Source organism: Chinchilla lanigera, unplaced genomic scaffold (assembly GCF_000276665.1).
Source record: "Chinchilla lanigera isolate Chin_1 unplaced genomic scaffold, ChiLan1.0 scaffold00008, whole genome shotgun sequence".
Taxonomy (NCBI): domain Eukaryota; kingdom Metazoa; phylum Chordata; class Mammalia; order Rodentia; family Chinchillidae; genus Chinchilla; species Chinchilla lanigera.
Genome location: NW_004955409.1, coordinates 27,120,235 through 27,138,146, shown reverse-complemented (window position 1 = coordinate 27,138,146; position 17,912 = coordinate 27,120,235). Strand labels below are relative to the sequence as shown.

At 39.5% G+C, this 17,912-nt stretch overlaps 1 protein-coding gene across 1 annotated transcript in view; it reads left to right on the top strand.

Moving 5' to 3' along the window:
- Positions 1-3,537, top strand: part of Npas3 (neuronal PAS domain protein 3) — an 840,673-nt gene extending 837,136 nt beyond the window's left edge. The window contains exon 13 of the mRNA XM_005377169.2: positions 7-3,537. Coding sequence (XP_005377226.1) covers positions 7-480 — 474 coding nt within the window. The 3' untranslated portion in view covers positions 481-3,537. The remainder of the gene's footprint in view (positions 1-6) is intronic.
- Positions 3,538-17,912: the final 14,375 nt, after the last annotated feature.

Genomic DNA, 17,912 nt, shown 5'->3' with positions numbered 1-17,912 from the left:
GGCGGGGGGCCCAGCGCGTCCAACTCCTTGCTGTACACTGGGGACCTGGAGGCGCTGCAGAGGTTGCAGGCGGGCAACGTCGTCCTCCCTCTGGTGCACCGGGTGACGGGCACCCTGGCCGCCACCAGCACGGCCGCGCAGAGGGTCTACACCACGGGCACCATCCGCTACGCGCCTGCCGAGGTGACCCTGGCCATGCAGGGCAACCTGCTGCCCAACGCGCACGCTGTTAACTTCGTGGACGTTAACAGCCCCGGCTTCGGCCTCGACCCCAAGACGCCCATGGAGATGCTCTACCACCACGTGCACAGGCTCAACATGTCAGGACCGTTCGGCGGCGCGGTGAGCGCGGCCAGCCTGACGCAGATGCCCGCGGGCAACGTGTTCACCACGGCCGAGGGACTCTTCTCCACGCTGCCCTTCCCGGTCTACAGCAACGGCATCCACGCCGCACAGACTCTGGAGCGCAAGGAGGACTAGGCAGGCGCGCCCGGCGTGCGCAGGGTTCCGCTCGGAGGCATCGTCGGCTTTTCGTTTTAGACCTTTAATTCTAGCACTTTGAATTCGAGCAGGTCAGCGTCTTCTCTCCACACGACGGTCCCCATTCCATCCCTCTTTCTTTAATATGACTTATTCTTTCCTGTAAAGATATGTTTATTTTTTGCCTTCAGAGGGTCAAATGACCAGTTGCCTGCCGTTTTGTCTTCTTCTAAGATGTGTCTTGGGTTGTTTTGCTTTCCTTTGCATCTTTATTAAGATGTCTTTCATGTGTATATGCCTCTGCCATAGAATACTCAGTCTTGTGGTCAAGAGATTTCTCAAGTGACAACCCTTGGTTTTTTCGTAAAGATCTTGATATGATCAAGATGGAGAAAGAGACAAGCATAAACAATGCCCTGTTTGACTAAGTCAAATGAGAGGGGGTGGTTTTTTCGTTTGTTTGTTTGTTTCTGTTCCTGATTCCTTTTAAAATAGGGGAATAGTATTTTAGAATTTTATGCAGAATTTAATTCTTTTTATGGTTAAGATTTTAAGATTTTCTTACTTGCACATAAAAATAATTTGGGTTCTTAAACTTAATTTCTGGCCTGTGACTAGAATGTTTTTTAAGAAAAAAAGGTTGGACTAAATGTTAATTACTGAAACATTAACTTAATTTCTAAAACCATGGTGCTATCATTTATTAATCTGTAATGTCTTCATACAAAATGCAGCTCCTGGGCTGAGTTTTGGGGAAAAAAAAAAATGTGTTCTGTCCTGGTCTGGAGTCCGTTGCTGCAGTCTCCTTGGTTAGTTAAGACAAAGCCCTCATTAACGTTTGCTGCAGGACTTAAAATTTTTTACCTCCCGACTAACAAACATAGCCTCACATTAAATTTAATGGGTCAGTAAAGCCCTTTTAAAAAAGGGCTGGAAAACTCAATCGAGCTGATTTGAGGAGCAGTCTAGGTACATACTGTCTTTTGTTGAGCTTTTATTTCCTTACTCAGTCTAACTGAGGCTAATTTTGCAACTTCAGTAACACTTCGGAGTAAAAGAAGGAAAATATTTAACATGTTTTTGGTTTTCTTTTTCATTTCTTGCTTAAAGAAAAAAATGGAAGGTTGTATTTTGGGGGACTGGTTTGATAGAATTTATTTCCCTTTGCTTATTTCTGGATTGAAACCAATAAGTTTTAAAACTAAAGAATGGGTTAATAAGCTTCAGACAGATAACTGCAAATGAAAACTGCACATTAAGTTAAAAAAAGAAAAAAAAAAGAAAACAAAAAGAAAAAAATATCCTATTTTGTCTTTGTTGCCAGAAATCAGTGTGGTGTCAAACACTCCAAATGACTGTCAAGTATAAATTCTTCCTCCACTTCATTTTTGGCAGCTGTTTGTTAAGGCATCTAATAAGAGATGTGAAAACTGTAACGTGTACGATGTGTATGTGTCTTTGGCTGTCAGTCCCATGCAGTTTCAATGTGTGTTTCTATATGCAGTATATACTAAGCTAATGTAGTTGTTTTGTCCTTTGTCTTCTCTGTGCTCTATCTCTAGTCTGGAGTGGTACAGTCCCATTCCCGCAGTCCTAGTGAATCAGTGATTCTTGGGGGTTAGTGGTTTTTGTGTGGTGGCCTTCCTCTGTAATGTCACCCTATACTGCTTCTACTGTCTGTGAATTCTCCGTTTTACTTTTTTAACTTCCTGCTGTTGCTTTGCCGGTGTATATTCTCCCTACCTCTCCTTTCTTTCCCTCCCTGTCCTATCCTCCCTCTTCCCTCCTCTGCTTTCCTTCTCCTGTATCCAAAATCCTTTTCATTCTCAGAGATAAAAAGACTCTTAACTAGCTCAAGGTGAATGGAGCCATTTTTTCCCACAACGGAATTCTGGGTATGACTCTCTCTTCTGAAGTGCAAGACAAAGCACTGAAGAATAGTGCTCAGATATACTAAATAAATCAATGCCATACAGCCTCAGTTGTTGACATTCCCAGAGTCCCTTGTGCTCTACCTATAAGCAGTGGGTGCTTTTCTTTGGTTTCCTTTCAGGTTGGCTGATGGAGCAATATATAAAGCAATTACCAGTGAGACAGAAAATTATTTCAAAGGTCAACCAGTGTTTTTTTTAAAAAAACAAAGTGGGAGGGGGTAATGGAATATATAATTGTCATATATATTTGTTTATTTGTGCAATGCTAATATAGTAACTCGGCTGTCCTTTGAATATCACTGTGTTGAGTGGATTCTTCTAGAACCTTTGATTCTATGAGTTGGGCCCAAGCCATGGTGAAAGAATAACAGAAGGGAGTTAAATGCCACACATTTTAGTCGTGAGCTTACTTGAAAGATATAAGTAGGTTTAGAAGGTGAAGAAGTTTGATCAAGAAATTTAAAGATTAATTTTGGAAGCTCTGCTCTAGCTATCGAACAATCAAAGGAATGCACCTATCAGCTACAAAGAACAGCTAGACAGCTGTTTTTTTTTCTTTTATAAATGTTTCTGTGTTGTGTCAAAATGATTTCTGGTGATTTAAACTAACAGATAATCACAGCTGCTGTCTAAATCCATAGTGTTTAAAATTACAAAATGAAAAAAAAAAAAAACACTTCATTACCTGTGAAGACTGTGTCTGTGTTTTTAACTATTTCTTGTACAAATATATGAAAACTTTTATGAGGAGACTGGTGCCAAGTAGCTGAATAATGGGGAAAGGGATATTCTGTTCGTAAAAATCTTAGCAGTGTTACCAACTCTACGATATATATAAAAAAATAATTAAAACATTACAAAGCGACAGCTATGGTACATTTGTTTTGTGTGAAGCTAACCGGACCTAACTTCCTGAGTGCCTGGCTTATTTTGAAACATTTTTTTTTCATTGACCATTGATAATGCTGCAGATCAGAAATGTACATACTTCATTTACAACAGGGTTCTTTTTATACTTTTGTAGATTCTCATACATGTCACATACATGGTTGTCTTTATGTAACTTAATTTTTTCATCTGCAGGTGCCATTTTCATAATAAACTTCTCTTGGATTTGTTACTATCTGGCATCATTTCTTTTACATGTAACCATCCTAACTAATGAATGCTGGTAGTATTTGTTTAAGCAGGTACCTTGGTCACTATTTGTTCTTTAAAAAAAAAAAGGAAAAAAAGTTTCTAAAACTACATCTATATTTTTGCTAGTTTTGGAAAAAAATATATATATTATATAGCTTATATACTGATGAGGCTGACAAGGCACAGATTAAGATGCTAATCCAAATACTACACAAAACTTGCAACCATCCTAAACTTCCAGCTACCCAAACTCATTGTCATACTGAGCATTATTATGCACATTATCAAGGCTGAACGGTAGGCCTGCAACATTAACCACTATGGGAAGTGTGCATTTTTTCTTGATTAATGCACAGTAAGTGATGGCTGTTTTCATACATTAATCATTTAAAATGCACTCAGTATTTTCATTTATTATACTCTATAATGTATAACTAACTTCTATTGTTTATATCTTCTCTTTACATTAAATATGTATTGTCTTTCTCCAGACAGGCTTAGTAAACCGTGGTTGTGCTGTGTTATGGTTAGGTAAGCAAACAGCCTGTCACACTGTAGGGCAGGTTGTCTGGTAACTCTTTGTTTAAGTGCCAGCTCTTATATCAAAGTTAAGGATAAGGAGGGGGTCATCTTTCTTAAGTTTATGTTCTCCAAAAAAATTAAGAGATATGAACTGATTGGGCTAAAAAAAAGAAAAGAAACAAATACATCTGCCCAAAAGCTACCAACAATAATATCATCTCCTCAGGCTAAATCAGCACTGACATTTTCCAGTTTGAGGGCAGCTGTTATTAATGGAAGGATGCTTTAGACTGGTCAGTATGGAAGTGTGGTTAGTGTTGTGGGCTTCTAGCTTTCCCTAATATGCCCTTGAAATAAGTGCTTAAAATTAGGAAATCAAGAGGGGACTGACAACACAGAATTGAGTCTGCCTAGCTCCTTTTCTAAAATGTATCTTTCCCTTTTGCTCTTGAGAGTTAAAAGGATATAGTATGGCAAGACTGGGAAGTAAAAAATTGGTGAAGCTCAAAAGCCCTGAATGGATGATGAGGTGAGTGAGGAAGCCAGCTTTACCCTGGTCCTCTCTTGGTGATGGCCGTCAGAGCTTCGTGTGCATTGGGTCCACTCATGGCACAGGGGTGATGGATGAGCACGAGAGTGGATAATACGGATGGTCATTCCTTCAGTGCTATGATATGCAGGTGCTGGCAATGAGGGTTGACATGGGCAAGTCGGAGAGGGTGGGTGAATTAAATCCAGATAGCATTTAGACCACGTAGTGGAACTCTTAGATTCCTGCCAAACCCAGTCTTCTCTTAGTATGAGCAAATTCCCTTTTATGCATACCCATCAGTGCTGAAATGAGTCACTCATGAAATGAAGAACATCTCTCAGCTAGGACGAGTGAGTTCTGGGCTCAGACCCATTAATAATCAAGAAGCCCTACCACCCTCACACCCAGGCCTGGCAACCTCTTCCTCGTCAGGCTGGAAACATCATCTTGTCAAGACTCCAATTTACAAGTGATGGACAGAACAAAGATCAGCAGCCAGCTCTCTGCACCTACTCCCTCCTCCTACCTGATACTGTTATAGTTTATTTGGCAGTGAACCACAAGAAAAAAATTAGGTAAAATCAACAGAAAGGACAAGGGCAAAGGTATACACTCAGCTGAACATAAAATAACTGCTTTTAGTCATCGTGGACTGTAATTCTTACCCATCTTCCCCTTCTCCTGGACAATGTCTATTTGTATTAAAATGTTTAATGCAACTTAAAATCAATTTGGCATACACATTGCACTGAAAGTAGGAGGTAAGATACAGTTTCAAGCACAGATGATCATCTGTTCAGGCCAAGATTATTACCCCTGTTCATACAGGGGTAATGTATGAGACAGAGGAAGAATACCTTTGCCAACTTTCATATCATGTAGATAAAAAAAAAATCTTGGTCTAGACAGTGACATCCAAAGACTTATAACAACTGTGGAACTTTGCTGGTACACTAAAGTAAGTGAACACCCTCACCTGCCTTCTTCTCTTTTGTGTCTCCTAGAAAATTTACAAAGAAGGAGTCTGACCTGATAAACTGCCCATGGGCATGAATTACTGCTCATTCATCTTCACATCACCCCAAACTGCCTAGCGCAGTGATTTATAAATGGGTGGTGATGGATGAAGACATATGAAAAAATACAACATGTGATTAGATAGGATAACTTGAGTTTGTATCAAGAAAGGAATGTCAAAATGATAAAGAAGAAAATTCATTCTTTCCCGCCTCCTTGGATAGTCCAGATGACTGGCACAAAATTGCCCATCAAAAATCTTAGGTACTAGTTAGATGTACGTGCCTGCAATACTGTCCTGACTGTATCCAGCAATCATTTAGGTAAATCGGGGGTGGTGGGCAGAGAGAGAGAGAGAGAAAGAGAGAGCACGCAATCATTTGGTAGCTAAATTAGTTAACTGTGATATCATTTCCTACAGACAGCTAAGAAAATAAATCTTAGATTTCAAGGAAAGTACCACTTAGTATATCCTCACAGATGAGCACAAGCTGTGTAAACACAACAGTCTATTGGAAATCTTAGCAACTGAGTGGAACTTTCTCATGTAGAAATCACATCTTGGTAATTCTAGAGCAAAGGTTCTTTCTAGCTCACTATTGGATAGTTAAAACTGTGTAGTTATGAGCTGGAATCATACCTCTCAAGTTAAGTGGACTAAATCTAAACTCTTTTCTACCTGAGTGGCCTTCAAAGATGTAACTATGGATGTCAGAGTTTCAACAGCTCTCTAGGCTAAATGTCACTTGTGCTTTTGAATGTCCCTCTGATGACATTATGGCAAAGCCCTTACACACCCTAGCTATCTTCATCTGAGTCAAGGCCTCTATTGGCTTCTTAGGGCTGCCTATTTGCCACAATGTAAATGTATTCTCTCTGGACCTGTAAAATCAAGGTGACTGCAAGGAAGGGTCTGAAAACCAGTCTATTCCATGCTCTTCACCTCGCTTCTGTCAGTTACCACCAATCCCTGACATTCCCCAGCTTGTAGATGCATCTCTACCTCCTTCTTCAGGTGACCATCTTTTCCCTGTGTGTCCCTGCGTCTTCACAGGGAGTCCTCCTCCTCCACCACTGCCATCCTTCTCACACCATTCATACTAGATTAAGGACCAAAGTGCTCCATTATGACCTCATCTTTACTCATTACAACACTGTGCCATGAAAACAAGGTCACATGCAGAAGCAGTGGGGACTGAGAGAGTTCAAAATTTGGAAGGACACAATTCAACTGGTACAAGTCCTTAATAAAATGTGGCCTTGCACAAATCATATGGATGCAGGTATAATCTAGTGCCTACACGTTAGAGAAGTCCCATGCTGTCTCTTAGTCAGGACTTTGAGGTCTAAATTAAAACTGCCGTAATGGCAGTCATTCCCTACAACTAGATCACATTATCATCTCATCTTAAGCCTCTGATCAACCAGAACTCCTAGGTCAGTGATGGTGAAACTGTTAGAGCTTTCAGTGATACAAACAGCCTGCTGTAACATGCCTGACATAGGTCCACCACCACTGTCCCTTTCCACAGACTTTTGTTCAGGTAGACCTCCAACACTCCTGTATGTATATGGCTTTGTAATGCTGGCCTTGACTTAGGTAAAAAGTAATTTAAGGGAATTCGTTCACTAGGCATGGAAGGTAAACAAGAGCCTGTTCCTCTGAAAACAGGCATTTTCATTGTACTGTACATATACTTTGCACAACTCTGCTGGAGAGGAGAGACCCAGCCCCAGTATTTGTGTAGTCCTGAGCTACAGGCACATTATACACACATAAAACATACCACTGGGATACTGCCTTGTAAGTAAACCAAAGTAGAAAAAAACTGATCATGAGAAGAAAATGACAAAAAGTAGAGGTAAAGCACCATAGTAGCCACTTTATGGGATTACAATTAGGATGAGAAGTACCAAGATTCTTCATATGTACAGTATAAAATCCACTCAAAATTAAAGAATTATAAAACCAAACTCATCAATTTTCTGAAAATTTGAGGGCCCCCCTTAATCCACTTTTGTGGATCAAAATCAAAGGGACAAATATATTCACAGAATGTTTGTTCCACCTGAAACTAGAACTCATAGCCCCTGAATTTCCAGTTACTGTCATATTTCTCTAGGGACAAAGGGCACTTGTTTTCCATTCACCCATTGGCTTCTCTTTTTTGTAGTCGTGAAACACCAAGAAGAATAATCCAGGTGATGTTGAGAGAATTTCTCTAGAAAAATGAAATTAATTTCAGTTTGTAAAATAGTATATACAAAAACTACTTAAGAGGAGAAACAGAGCAGAAGGTAAGGAGGTGTCTCCTCCTTGGATTGAAGGAGTGCTCAGATTTATAGCGGAAGTGTCAGAAACAGGATGTAATATCCATGTGACCCCCCTCCTCCTGCAAACAAAGCCATTATACCCTTGATGAATTATTGACTTTAGAGTTTTTATCTGTGCCATGAATAATCTCAAACTTGGGAGTCTCAGGGCACAGTTCATAAACAAATAATTATATCACAATGATAATTTTTCAGGAATTGCAACATCAATCATGGCCATGTTATTATCAAGTACATTTTCTGGTTGCCTCTATTCATCAAACCCTCCTCCCTCTCCAGCCTTATGCACCACACAAGCAAAACTCATCACTGGATTGCCTCTTATTTACACATCACTCAAAGCAGGACAGAGCAGGCACATACAAAATGGACCATCCCAGCATTTATGAGAGATGAGTTTTCATTATGAAAGTTCAAATTAAGTGCATTGGGAAAGATGGAGGGGAGAGATAATTAATTATTCCAGACTCCCCCAAAGAAGCTGTCTTTGAAAATATCCTGTTCAGAAGATAAAAACAGACACAAGGTTTATTCCATTTTAGGCAGTACTAATAAAGAAAAAAGAGTTAGTCTCAAAAGACCAAGGAAAAAAGTATATACAGTAGTGTGTGTGTGTGTGTGTGTGTGTGTGTGTGTGTGTGTGTGGTGTCTGTGTGTTTGTAACACTCGCAGACATACATCAGGCTGGGCTCTGTTCTGCAGCTTCCTCTTATGAATGGGAGAGGTAAGAGGAGGTGGGTAGGAACTTGGAAAGGGTATAAATATCTTATCCAAGTCTACGTATAAATCAATAACAGAGCTGCCCAGGAGTCATGGGTCTGATCTCAACCATTACTGTGACTATAACAAAAGGCTAATATTTCCAAACAAAATAACAGTACAAAAGCACTCTCAGTTGAGCTACTTTTCTGAGTTGCTTAACATCACTTAAGGTTAAAGGGCTACTTGGATAATATGTCCATCTCCCAATTCAAAAGAAAAATAAATGACTAACAAAGCAATATAGTGAAAAGTTACCTCTTAAGAAATAAGACTGCAGAATAAGGTTAAATCCAAAATACAGTGGTGTTTACCATTAACTCCTTGTGCAAGAGAGCTTTCTTATTGAGCCCTGCTTCTCAACTGGCAAGCTATGGAGGCAAAGAAATATACATAAAAATGACCAAAAGAGAGAAAATACTAAAAATCCTCAAGCGGAAGTAGCAACTCCACCCTCTGAGATAATCCAGGCCCCTAGGAATACCTCAGTAATCAGTGCAGCCTGGTATACACAGGGCTTAAGTTTAGACCTGACTTTTTTTCCTCCTTGGCATCAAACTATGGCTGGGAAAAGGTGGGTCAGGTGCTCAGCAGTGAACTGGCAAAGTCAGCGCTGTGACAGCAGAGAGGAGCGAGACTTAGTCTGACCAGCCACAATGGTCACATCCAGCCAGCCAGTGAGCAACCCCAGGCTTCAAGTACACTGCCTTTCTTCCTCTAAACCACTGTCTTCCCTTTCTCCTGCTTTTGTTTTAAGATCTTTGAGTTTCTTGAATGAACTTGAACTCTTGTTAGCCAATCAGACACACACAATTCCTGTTCCATGGCCCGGTAAAACTTATAAATGTCCCCCCCCTCCCACACAAGACCTCCTTAAGAAGCAAGCCAAATCTCCCTCCTCCTCCTTTCCTCTCTATGCACAAAGCTCTACCTCTAGGGAGCTGCCCAACCTGGTCTGGCCCAGCCCCTTCAGCCTAATACTTGCCCTTTTTCCTTCTTCCTGTCTCATCAGAGTTCCTCCAGGGTCTGTGGCATTTGTTCTCTGGGGGAAGGGGCAGTTTGAACACTTTCTACTCCAACACTGCTTTCTCTACACATCAGCCCGTCCAGCATGATGAGGCCCAAAGCCAGCCAAAGTGCCTTTCAGAAAATCATGAAGTGATCCAAATAGTGCACATAAGCCAGTAGTTTACCTAAACCCAGTCCTCTGCTAGCAATGTCAAGTAACCTGAGCTGGACTTGTAGAAGCACTTCCCGTTCCCTCCCTGCCTGAAGACTTCCCTGATACGGGGAAGCTGGGCAGGGAGGAGAAAAAAGGAAGAAAAAAGGTGACATAGGCCTGACATTAACAGCCCATCGCAGGGAGAGAGACAGCAGTCGCCGCTGGGTAAGTTCTCTTGGAGTCGTCCAAGACACCTGGGTCCCCACTTGCCTGGAGTTCACAGACCTCAGCAGATACCTCTTCTTTGGAAAAATAAATACAATCATATAAAGGCCATTTTCCCAAGGTATAAATATAGCTGCTATTCTTTAAGAGTATTCTCTAGGATGAGGACATTAGCAATTATTTTTCATTTTCAACATTCTGAATAAATTAAAAGGAAGCTCAGACTTATACCTCCAGTACTTCCACCTGACACCCCTCCATGCTGCTCTGGATATTTACATAGAGTTGCCCAAGTTAGAGACATTTTTCAGACATTGATTAATCTATAATTCTTTGAAGTAGGGAAACATTATTATCTCCACTTTACAGATGTGGAAACTAAGACACAGAGGTTAATGACTTGCCCACAGGTCAAACATTCAGTCAATTGCAAACGTGGGCTTTAAACAGAAGCTCCCCTTTCTGCTCTCAGGCTTAATTCAAGTCTGTTCTTAGCTCATCTGCCCTATTCACATTATAGCTGCCTCCTACGTCTGGCCACCTCTTAAATTCTGCCTTAAGGCCCTTAATATGTTTCATGAAAGACCAATGCTTGCCCTGCCTGCAGTCAGCATCTGCCCTCTTCCTATTCACGCCTTTGCTCATAAATAAGAAACGACAATTTCTTTCTAGAGTATTTTGAAATGGCTTTGCATCACTAAATAGCACTATTATTTTCTTAATTTTTACTAATAAATAGAGGCCCTGTAGTTCTAAGCCTAGAATCCAGTTTTGCTTAATTTCTGTCAGTGGCCTACAATTAATTTACTGAGGATCTATCCAAGCCAGGCCAGGAATATAAAGATGAATAAAGTATTACCCTCTGCCCCGTAGTTGTTCACAGAGCAGAAAGGGAGACTAAAACGTAAAAGTTAATCATTACAACGGCGTGGCAAGTGACATGGCAAACATATATCCTCTATGTTAGGGGTGCGCTGAGTGATGGCAAGTCATGCAGGCCATGAGGGCGAAGAAACCTCCTGGGAGGAGGTGATGCTTAAAGTGGGACCTGATAAATAACAAGGAGTTGATCACGAATGCTAGAGGAAGAATGATCCCTGGAAGCATATGCACCATCAGAGGAGGAGAGAGCATGCAGATAATTCAGTATGCTGGAGTGATGGCTAACCTACAAATATATGGGGAAGAAGGTCAGCTGACAAGTCTGTGGAACCCAGCCTAAGTTTGGGAGTGAATCCTTGTCCCCTAAAGTACAAAAGCATCCTCCTAATAAGTGCCTTGTTCTCACCTACATCCATGTTCCCTGTTATGATTTAGATATAAAATGTTTCATAAGGTCTGATGTGTTCAGAGGCAGAGTTTTGGGAAGATGACTAGCTCATGGGTAACTGTAGTCATTAGTGGGTTAATCCACTCATGAATCTGTAGCTGAATGTGCTGTTAAGATGTGAGGTCTGGATGGAAGGGGCAGGTCACTAGGGGTGTGACCTCAAAAGGTATATTCTTGCTCACAGATCCTCCCTTTTCACTTCTGCTCCCTTCCTGCCATAGGTTGAGCATCTTTCTTCTGCTATTTCCTTCTACCATTCTGTTTCTGCCTTGGAGTCAGCTAACTATGGACTGAAGCCTCTGAGCCCATGAGCCAAAATAAACCTATCCCCCCTTCAGCTCTGAGTATCTTATCCCAGCAATGGATAAGTAAGGAATACATTCCCCCACAAAGTCTCTTTTTGTATTGGCTGGGCTGCGTATCCCTGGGGGAAGGCCTTTTTATTTTTGCTATTATTTTTGATACATAGAAGCCATGTAGACTAACAGCAGTCCTCTGATCACCTACCTTGAATGTTGTGTGGAGGAGCTTGCACTGTGTCCTATAGGTGTTGAGAAGTTTGGAAGATTTTATAAGTGACACATCAGGGTTTTTTTATTGGAAAGATCACTGTGACAGCACTCAATGGATGGGAGTGATGTTCTATGTAACAGAATGAGGGCTTGAAAGACAACAGTAGTAGGGGTGAAGGAGTGAAGCTGAGAGGCTTAAGGAGGAGGTCTCGGTGACGGGTTGGACATAGAGTGACGGAATAGAAAGGAAGGAATAAAAGATGACTCAGGTTTCTGATGTGGGTAGATGAGTGTCACTGTCAAGATAGAGAAATCAAAGACAAAGATTTAAAGGAATGAGCAGAAGCAGTTAAAAGTTCCATTTTAGGCATGGTAAATTTTGGGTCCTGATAGGAAATTCAGGTAGAAATATCCAATAAGTAGCTGGAGAAATAGTTCTAGCTCTCTGAAAAGAAATCTATCTGCAAGTTAGTATCAGAGGCATCAGCACTTAGTAGGAAGATCTATTTGTCTTGATGATTATATTAATTACTTTCCTGTCTCTGGGATAAAATATCTGATACCCATTACTTATTGGAGGGGAGATTTATTTCAGCTCATGGGTTCAAAGGTTTCAGTCCATGGTTGGCTGACTCCAAGGTAGAAACCGCCTAGTGGAAAGGCCTACCAGAAGAAAGCTGCTCAACCCACGGCAGCCATGAAGCACAGGAAAAGGGAGGAGCTGGAGATATGAATAGACCTTTCCAGAAATCAGTTCAGGGAAAGCTTTCAAAAAATTAAGAATAATCAGTATTACCAAAGGCTTCATGAAAGATCAGTAAGAGATAAAGTGTCAAATGCATGTGGTAAATGAAAACAGGATCAGGTAACTACTCTTTCCAGAAATTTGGCATTGTAAGAAATGAAAGCCTCATTTCTTTTTAAAAAAAAATTTAAAGAAGCCTCATTTCTCGGGAGCAACTTTCTTTATGACACTGATTCATATCAATTTTTGAAGAAGATACAGTCCTTTCATCACTAATATTAAACGGGTCCTGAACAAGAGGGTGGAAGCATACACTTGCCCTTGTGGACTCTCTTATTACCTTCTTCCTATGCACATTTCATCAACTCATCCCACAGCCTAGGCCTTGGAATCCGCACTGCAGTCACAGAAGACGCTCAGTATACATTAAAGTCAGACATATAAGATGCTGTTCTGTAGCAGAGACCTCTGTGTTCTCCCTCTCTGCCCAGGGAAACTACCTTTTCATCTGCGGTTTCTCTGATGACTCAGAGTGACTCCTGTATGATATTGTACTTTTTTAAAAAAAGAAAGTCCATCTAAGAAAGACAAAGTAATGAAGTATGTGACTGAGACTTTATTCCTCAGAGAAAGGATGAGTTTGATCCCAAACATGGATGAAACTGAGGTTGAGTCATATGGAATCATTAACCCCCATTCAGCCATGCAATACCCACTATGGGACGGAGTACCTCTTGAGACAAGCAGCCATTCTAAAATAAACCATGAGCCCCCATAACTCAGCCCCACCAACATCTTACCCAAAAACATACTCCAGCAGGATCACTCTGATTTCATGATCAGGACGTGGACAGGCTCATTGTGCTAACACAAAGCAAGCCATGCCCTCCTCCCAGCCAGTCTTTTCCCTTTATTTTTAAAATTTTATTAGTACATGTCCACAGTATGTAATGATTACATTCACTGTGGTGAGTGCATGTACATAACAATCTCAATTTCCCCCACAAAGCATGTACATTCTCAATCTCAATAGATAGTCTTCTATCAATTTCCCCCACAAAGCATGTACATTCTCTTATTTATTTGATAAGTCTTTATCAGCTGTATTTATTTAAAGGATCAGATTGATTGATTGATTTTATGTCTTTATCAAGTTACTTATCATAAACCCAGATTAACGGCCAGACTAACAGGCCAAAAATGATACAAAACACATAAAATAATTATACTAAACCAAGGTACATGTCTGAGTTACTTTTCTCATTGCTGAGATAAAATACCCCAAATCCACAAGTTAAAGGAGGAAAGTTTATTTTGGCTCACATTTGTAAAGGATTCAGTGTAGAATGGTATGACCACTGTGGAAATCAGTGTGTAGATTCATCAAGAAATTTGGATTAGAGGTCCCATTCAACCCAGCTATTCCTCTTCTGAGTATCTTCCCAGAAGAATTAAAAACATCATACCAGAGGAGGGCTGGGGATTTAGCTCAGCGGCAAAAGAGCCTGCCTGGCAAGTGCAAGGTCGTGAGTTCAGTTCCTGGTACCAGAGAAAAACAAAAACAAACAAACAAAAAAAAAAACATCATACCACAGTGATACATGCACCCATGTTTATAGCAGCACAATTTGTCATAGCTAAAGCCTGGAAACAACCCAAATGCCCATCAACCAAACAATGGATAAAAAGATGTGATATTTTTATACAACAGAGTACTACTCAGCCATAAAGAAGGATAAACTTAAGACTTTCATAGGTAAATGGATGCAACTTGAGACCATATTCATTAGTGAAATAAATCAGACTTACATGTGTAAACATGACCTGACATCCACATATAGAAAATTGCAGGAAGGAGGAGAAGAGGATGGAAAAAGAATTAAGATGGGTTATGTACATGTTCCAATTACCCACAATGAACATATGCACTATGTACTCCAAACATGCACTAATAAAAACATTACATTTAATAGTTTAAATATATGCTTGCTTTTCAAGTTTATTTAGAATACCATAAAATTGAGCACCTACTGGACTTCAGCCAGTTCAACAAGTTTCTATGGATTGAAAATTTTACAGTCAGTAATATTCTCTGACTATGACCCAATTAAGCCATAAACTTGCAACTTGAGCCATAAATTAAGCCATAAATTAAGCCATAAATCCTTACAAAAAAGATAAATTAGAGGAGCCCCATTTATCAGGAAATTAATAAACTTATAAATAAAAAGTTTCATAATGGAAACTATGGAATATCTGAACAATAATAAAAATACTTCATATTAAAACATGTGGGATTCAACAGAAGCATTCCTGACAGAAATATATAACCCCAAATTAAAGTGAGAATGACAGGTTTAACCTAAGGAAACAGAAAACATGGAATAACAACAAACTCAGAAATGAGTTACTGAGAATATTCCAAAGGGCACAAACAACAGATCAGTGCAAGAAAACAACCACAGCATTCCTTGATAGGAGACTAAAGAATTGTGTCAGATTTCTTCACTGAGACTAAGTAGACAAGCTAAATAAAATGAGGAGTATTTTTAAAACACCATCACATCCAAACAAAGAACAAATATAGGCCCAAGATCCTAACCCCTGATCCTAGAGAAGGACTCTAAAGAAGAAAAAGGCAACTCTGGTGTTTGGAGCTGCTTTTCACTTGAAGGTGGTGGACAACTCTAAAGGAACCCATGAGAGGCAGAGAAGCTGAATGGAGCCTTGGGGATTCTCAGTGTCTATGGGGGAAATTGGGTTTCAGGGCTCATTACCTTATAAGAGCTATTGTCAGTTTGTCAGACTTTGTATTAGAATCCCTAGTTAATTAATTAATAAGGTGTAAAACACTCTCACAGGGAGGATAAACTTGACAGGCAACCCCTCAGCGCCAGAAACCCAGCTTCAAGCCATCTTCACTGCAACCTTTTTAAATATCTGCATCCCCTCTCTACCCATTAGCCAGAAGAAGCAAGTATAATTCTTCCTGGAGGAAAAACAAAATGAACCAGAACTTTCAGATTATCTCTGCAATTTTGTATACTCTGTGGGGCAGCCTATAAAAATTAGCTATTTACAAGAGGAGACGAGGTAACAATGGGACAGAAAAGAGAAGCAATAAACAATGAAATCCGAAGAATGAAATGATCAAATATGGACCTTAGAATAATAATCACTAATGTTTAAGGAATGAAAAGCCAATACTGAGACTTCAGAAAAACTTTTAAATCATAAAAGGATTGAGTAAAAAAAGGTGTAAACAAAATTTTAATAATTGAAGAACATTAAAATCAAGAAAAGTTTAACAGAAAATTAAACATGTTTGAGGATGGAATTAGGACACAGATGATATTCATAATAAGTATGAAGAGACAAAAATATAGAAAAATAAAAGAACAACAATAAAGGATATAGGGAATAATATGAAGGGACCTAGAATACATATAATTTTCCCAGAAGAGAAGACAGAGAAAGTATCAGAGAAAAACGTAGGGAGATAACGACGAAGAATTTCCCAAAACTATTTAGAAACTTTAAGTTGCAGATTCAGGTCCAAGCGCTTGAATGAAAACATATGCACCACAACACATATGTACATTATGATAGAACTTCCGAAATGAAAAATGAAGAAAAAATTTTATGAACAACAAGAGAAGAAACAAAGAGACGTATTCCTTTCAAAAAATAAGAACAGCAGCTATTTTACCAACAAAGCCCAGAAAATAAGAGAATATCACTAAAGTATGAAAAAGAATACACACATGGAGGCTTTGGTGGGGGTAGAAGTGGGGGTTGGTCTAAAACTCTACACCCTGCAGAGATGGAGATGAAATATAAACATTTTCAGAGACAAAGCAAAATTTACCACCAGCACAACTGTCCTGGAACTAACACTAGATGTATTCCGTAAGAAGAAGAATGACCCCAGATGGAAACTTGGAAACAGGGCACAATTAAATGCAAAAGAAAGAATATGTGGATAAATTTAAATAAATATTAACACCCTAAAACAGCAACCGTATCTCATGGGGTTCAAAATAGATAGAAAATCAAAGTACATCAGCACATACCATAAGTTAGGAGGAAGACAAATAAAATGAAAGTGGTCCACGTATCTAACACTGTCAGCGCAATAAAATGTTAGTATAATTCATGCTGTGTGTGCCTTGAGAAACAATTCTGTTCCTTGAAAAAGGCACCACTATAGAAAAAAATTTTATTTTTTCTATGTGTGTGTGTTCATAACACATAACTATAGTCACCTTGAGGAATTTGTACAAATACACATCACACCTTAATGATTTTTCTTTCTCTTTCTTGTCCTCCCTTCTCCCTCTATCCTAGATCCTCTTCCTATCTCCACAAAGTCTACCTAGAAAAATTGTCTTTTTATTAAAGATTATTACACAACTGCAGCTATAAATTTTTAAGAAGTCTTAATCACAAATATTAACCCAAAAATTTCCATGTATACACAAAGCAGGAGAAAATGTTTTAGAGACCATTCAAAAGGAATCAGAATGAAATTTGTATAAGAACTAACCATAAAACCCCAAACCATATTTACCTAAAACATTTCATACTAAATTAAGATGAGTAAATGTACTCATCCACATTGATTTGATAAACATTCCAGATCTTTTTTTAAGTAAATCTGCTAACTATAGTCCTGCACCATTTTTCTTGCATAAATGACATAAATAAAAGAATACTCAAGTGCTGTGTTAGAAAGAGTCAGGAAACACAGGCATTAATCATAGCTCACAATCCAAGTGCCACAAAGAAGTAAAGAAAGAAAAATAAGCTCCCTTACTCTGATCTGCTGCAATTCACTAAGCTGTGTGGAGTCGAACTGTCTTAACTCTAGAACAAGGTATGTTTGGACAAGGTGACCTCAAAGGCCCATGAAGGAGAAGTACTCTAACTGACCTCAACCCAGCAGGCCAGGTGAAATCATTATATGCCCCCGTCCTGATGGCTGGTCCCCAGGGCACACGGTATTCTGACACTGTTGGGTCACTCTGGCTGTCAGTGTCCAAGTCTCCTGCTCACCAAGAGTCAGTAGAGTTTATACAAACCTGTTGTTCTAACAGTGTATTTTCTTTAATATTTAAATATTCAAATGCAAGAAAATGAGGATTATTATTTCTATGAGACCAGAATGAGTGTTTTTATAAAGATGATTTCATAAACAAGAGTCACTTTCAGAAACTGACT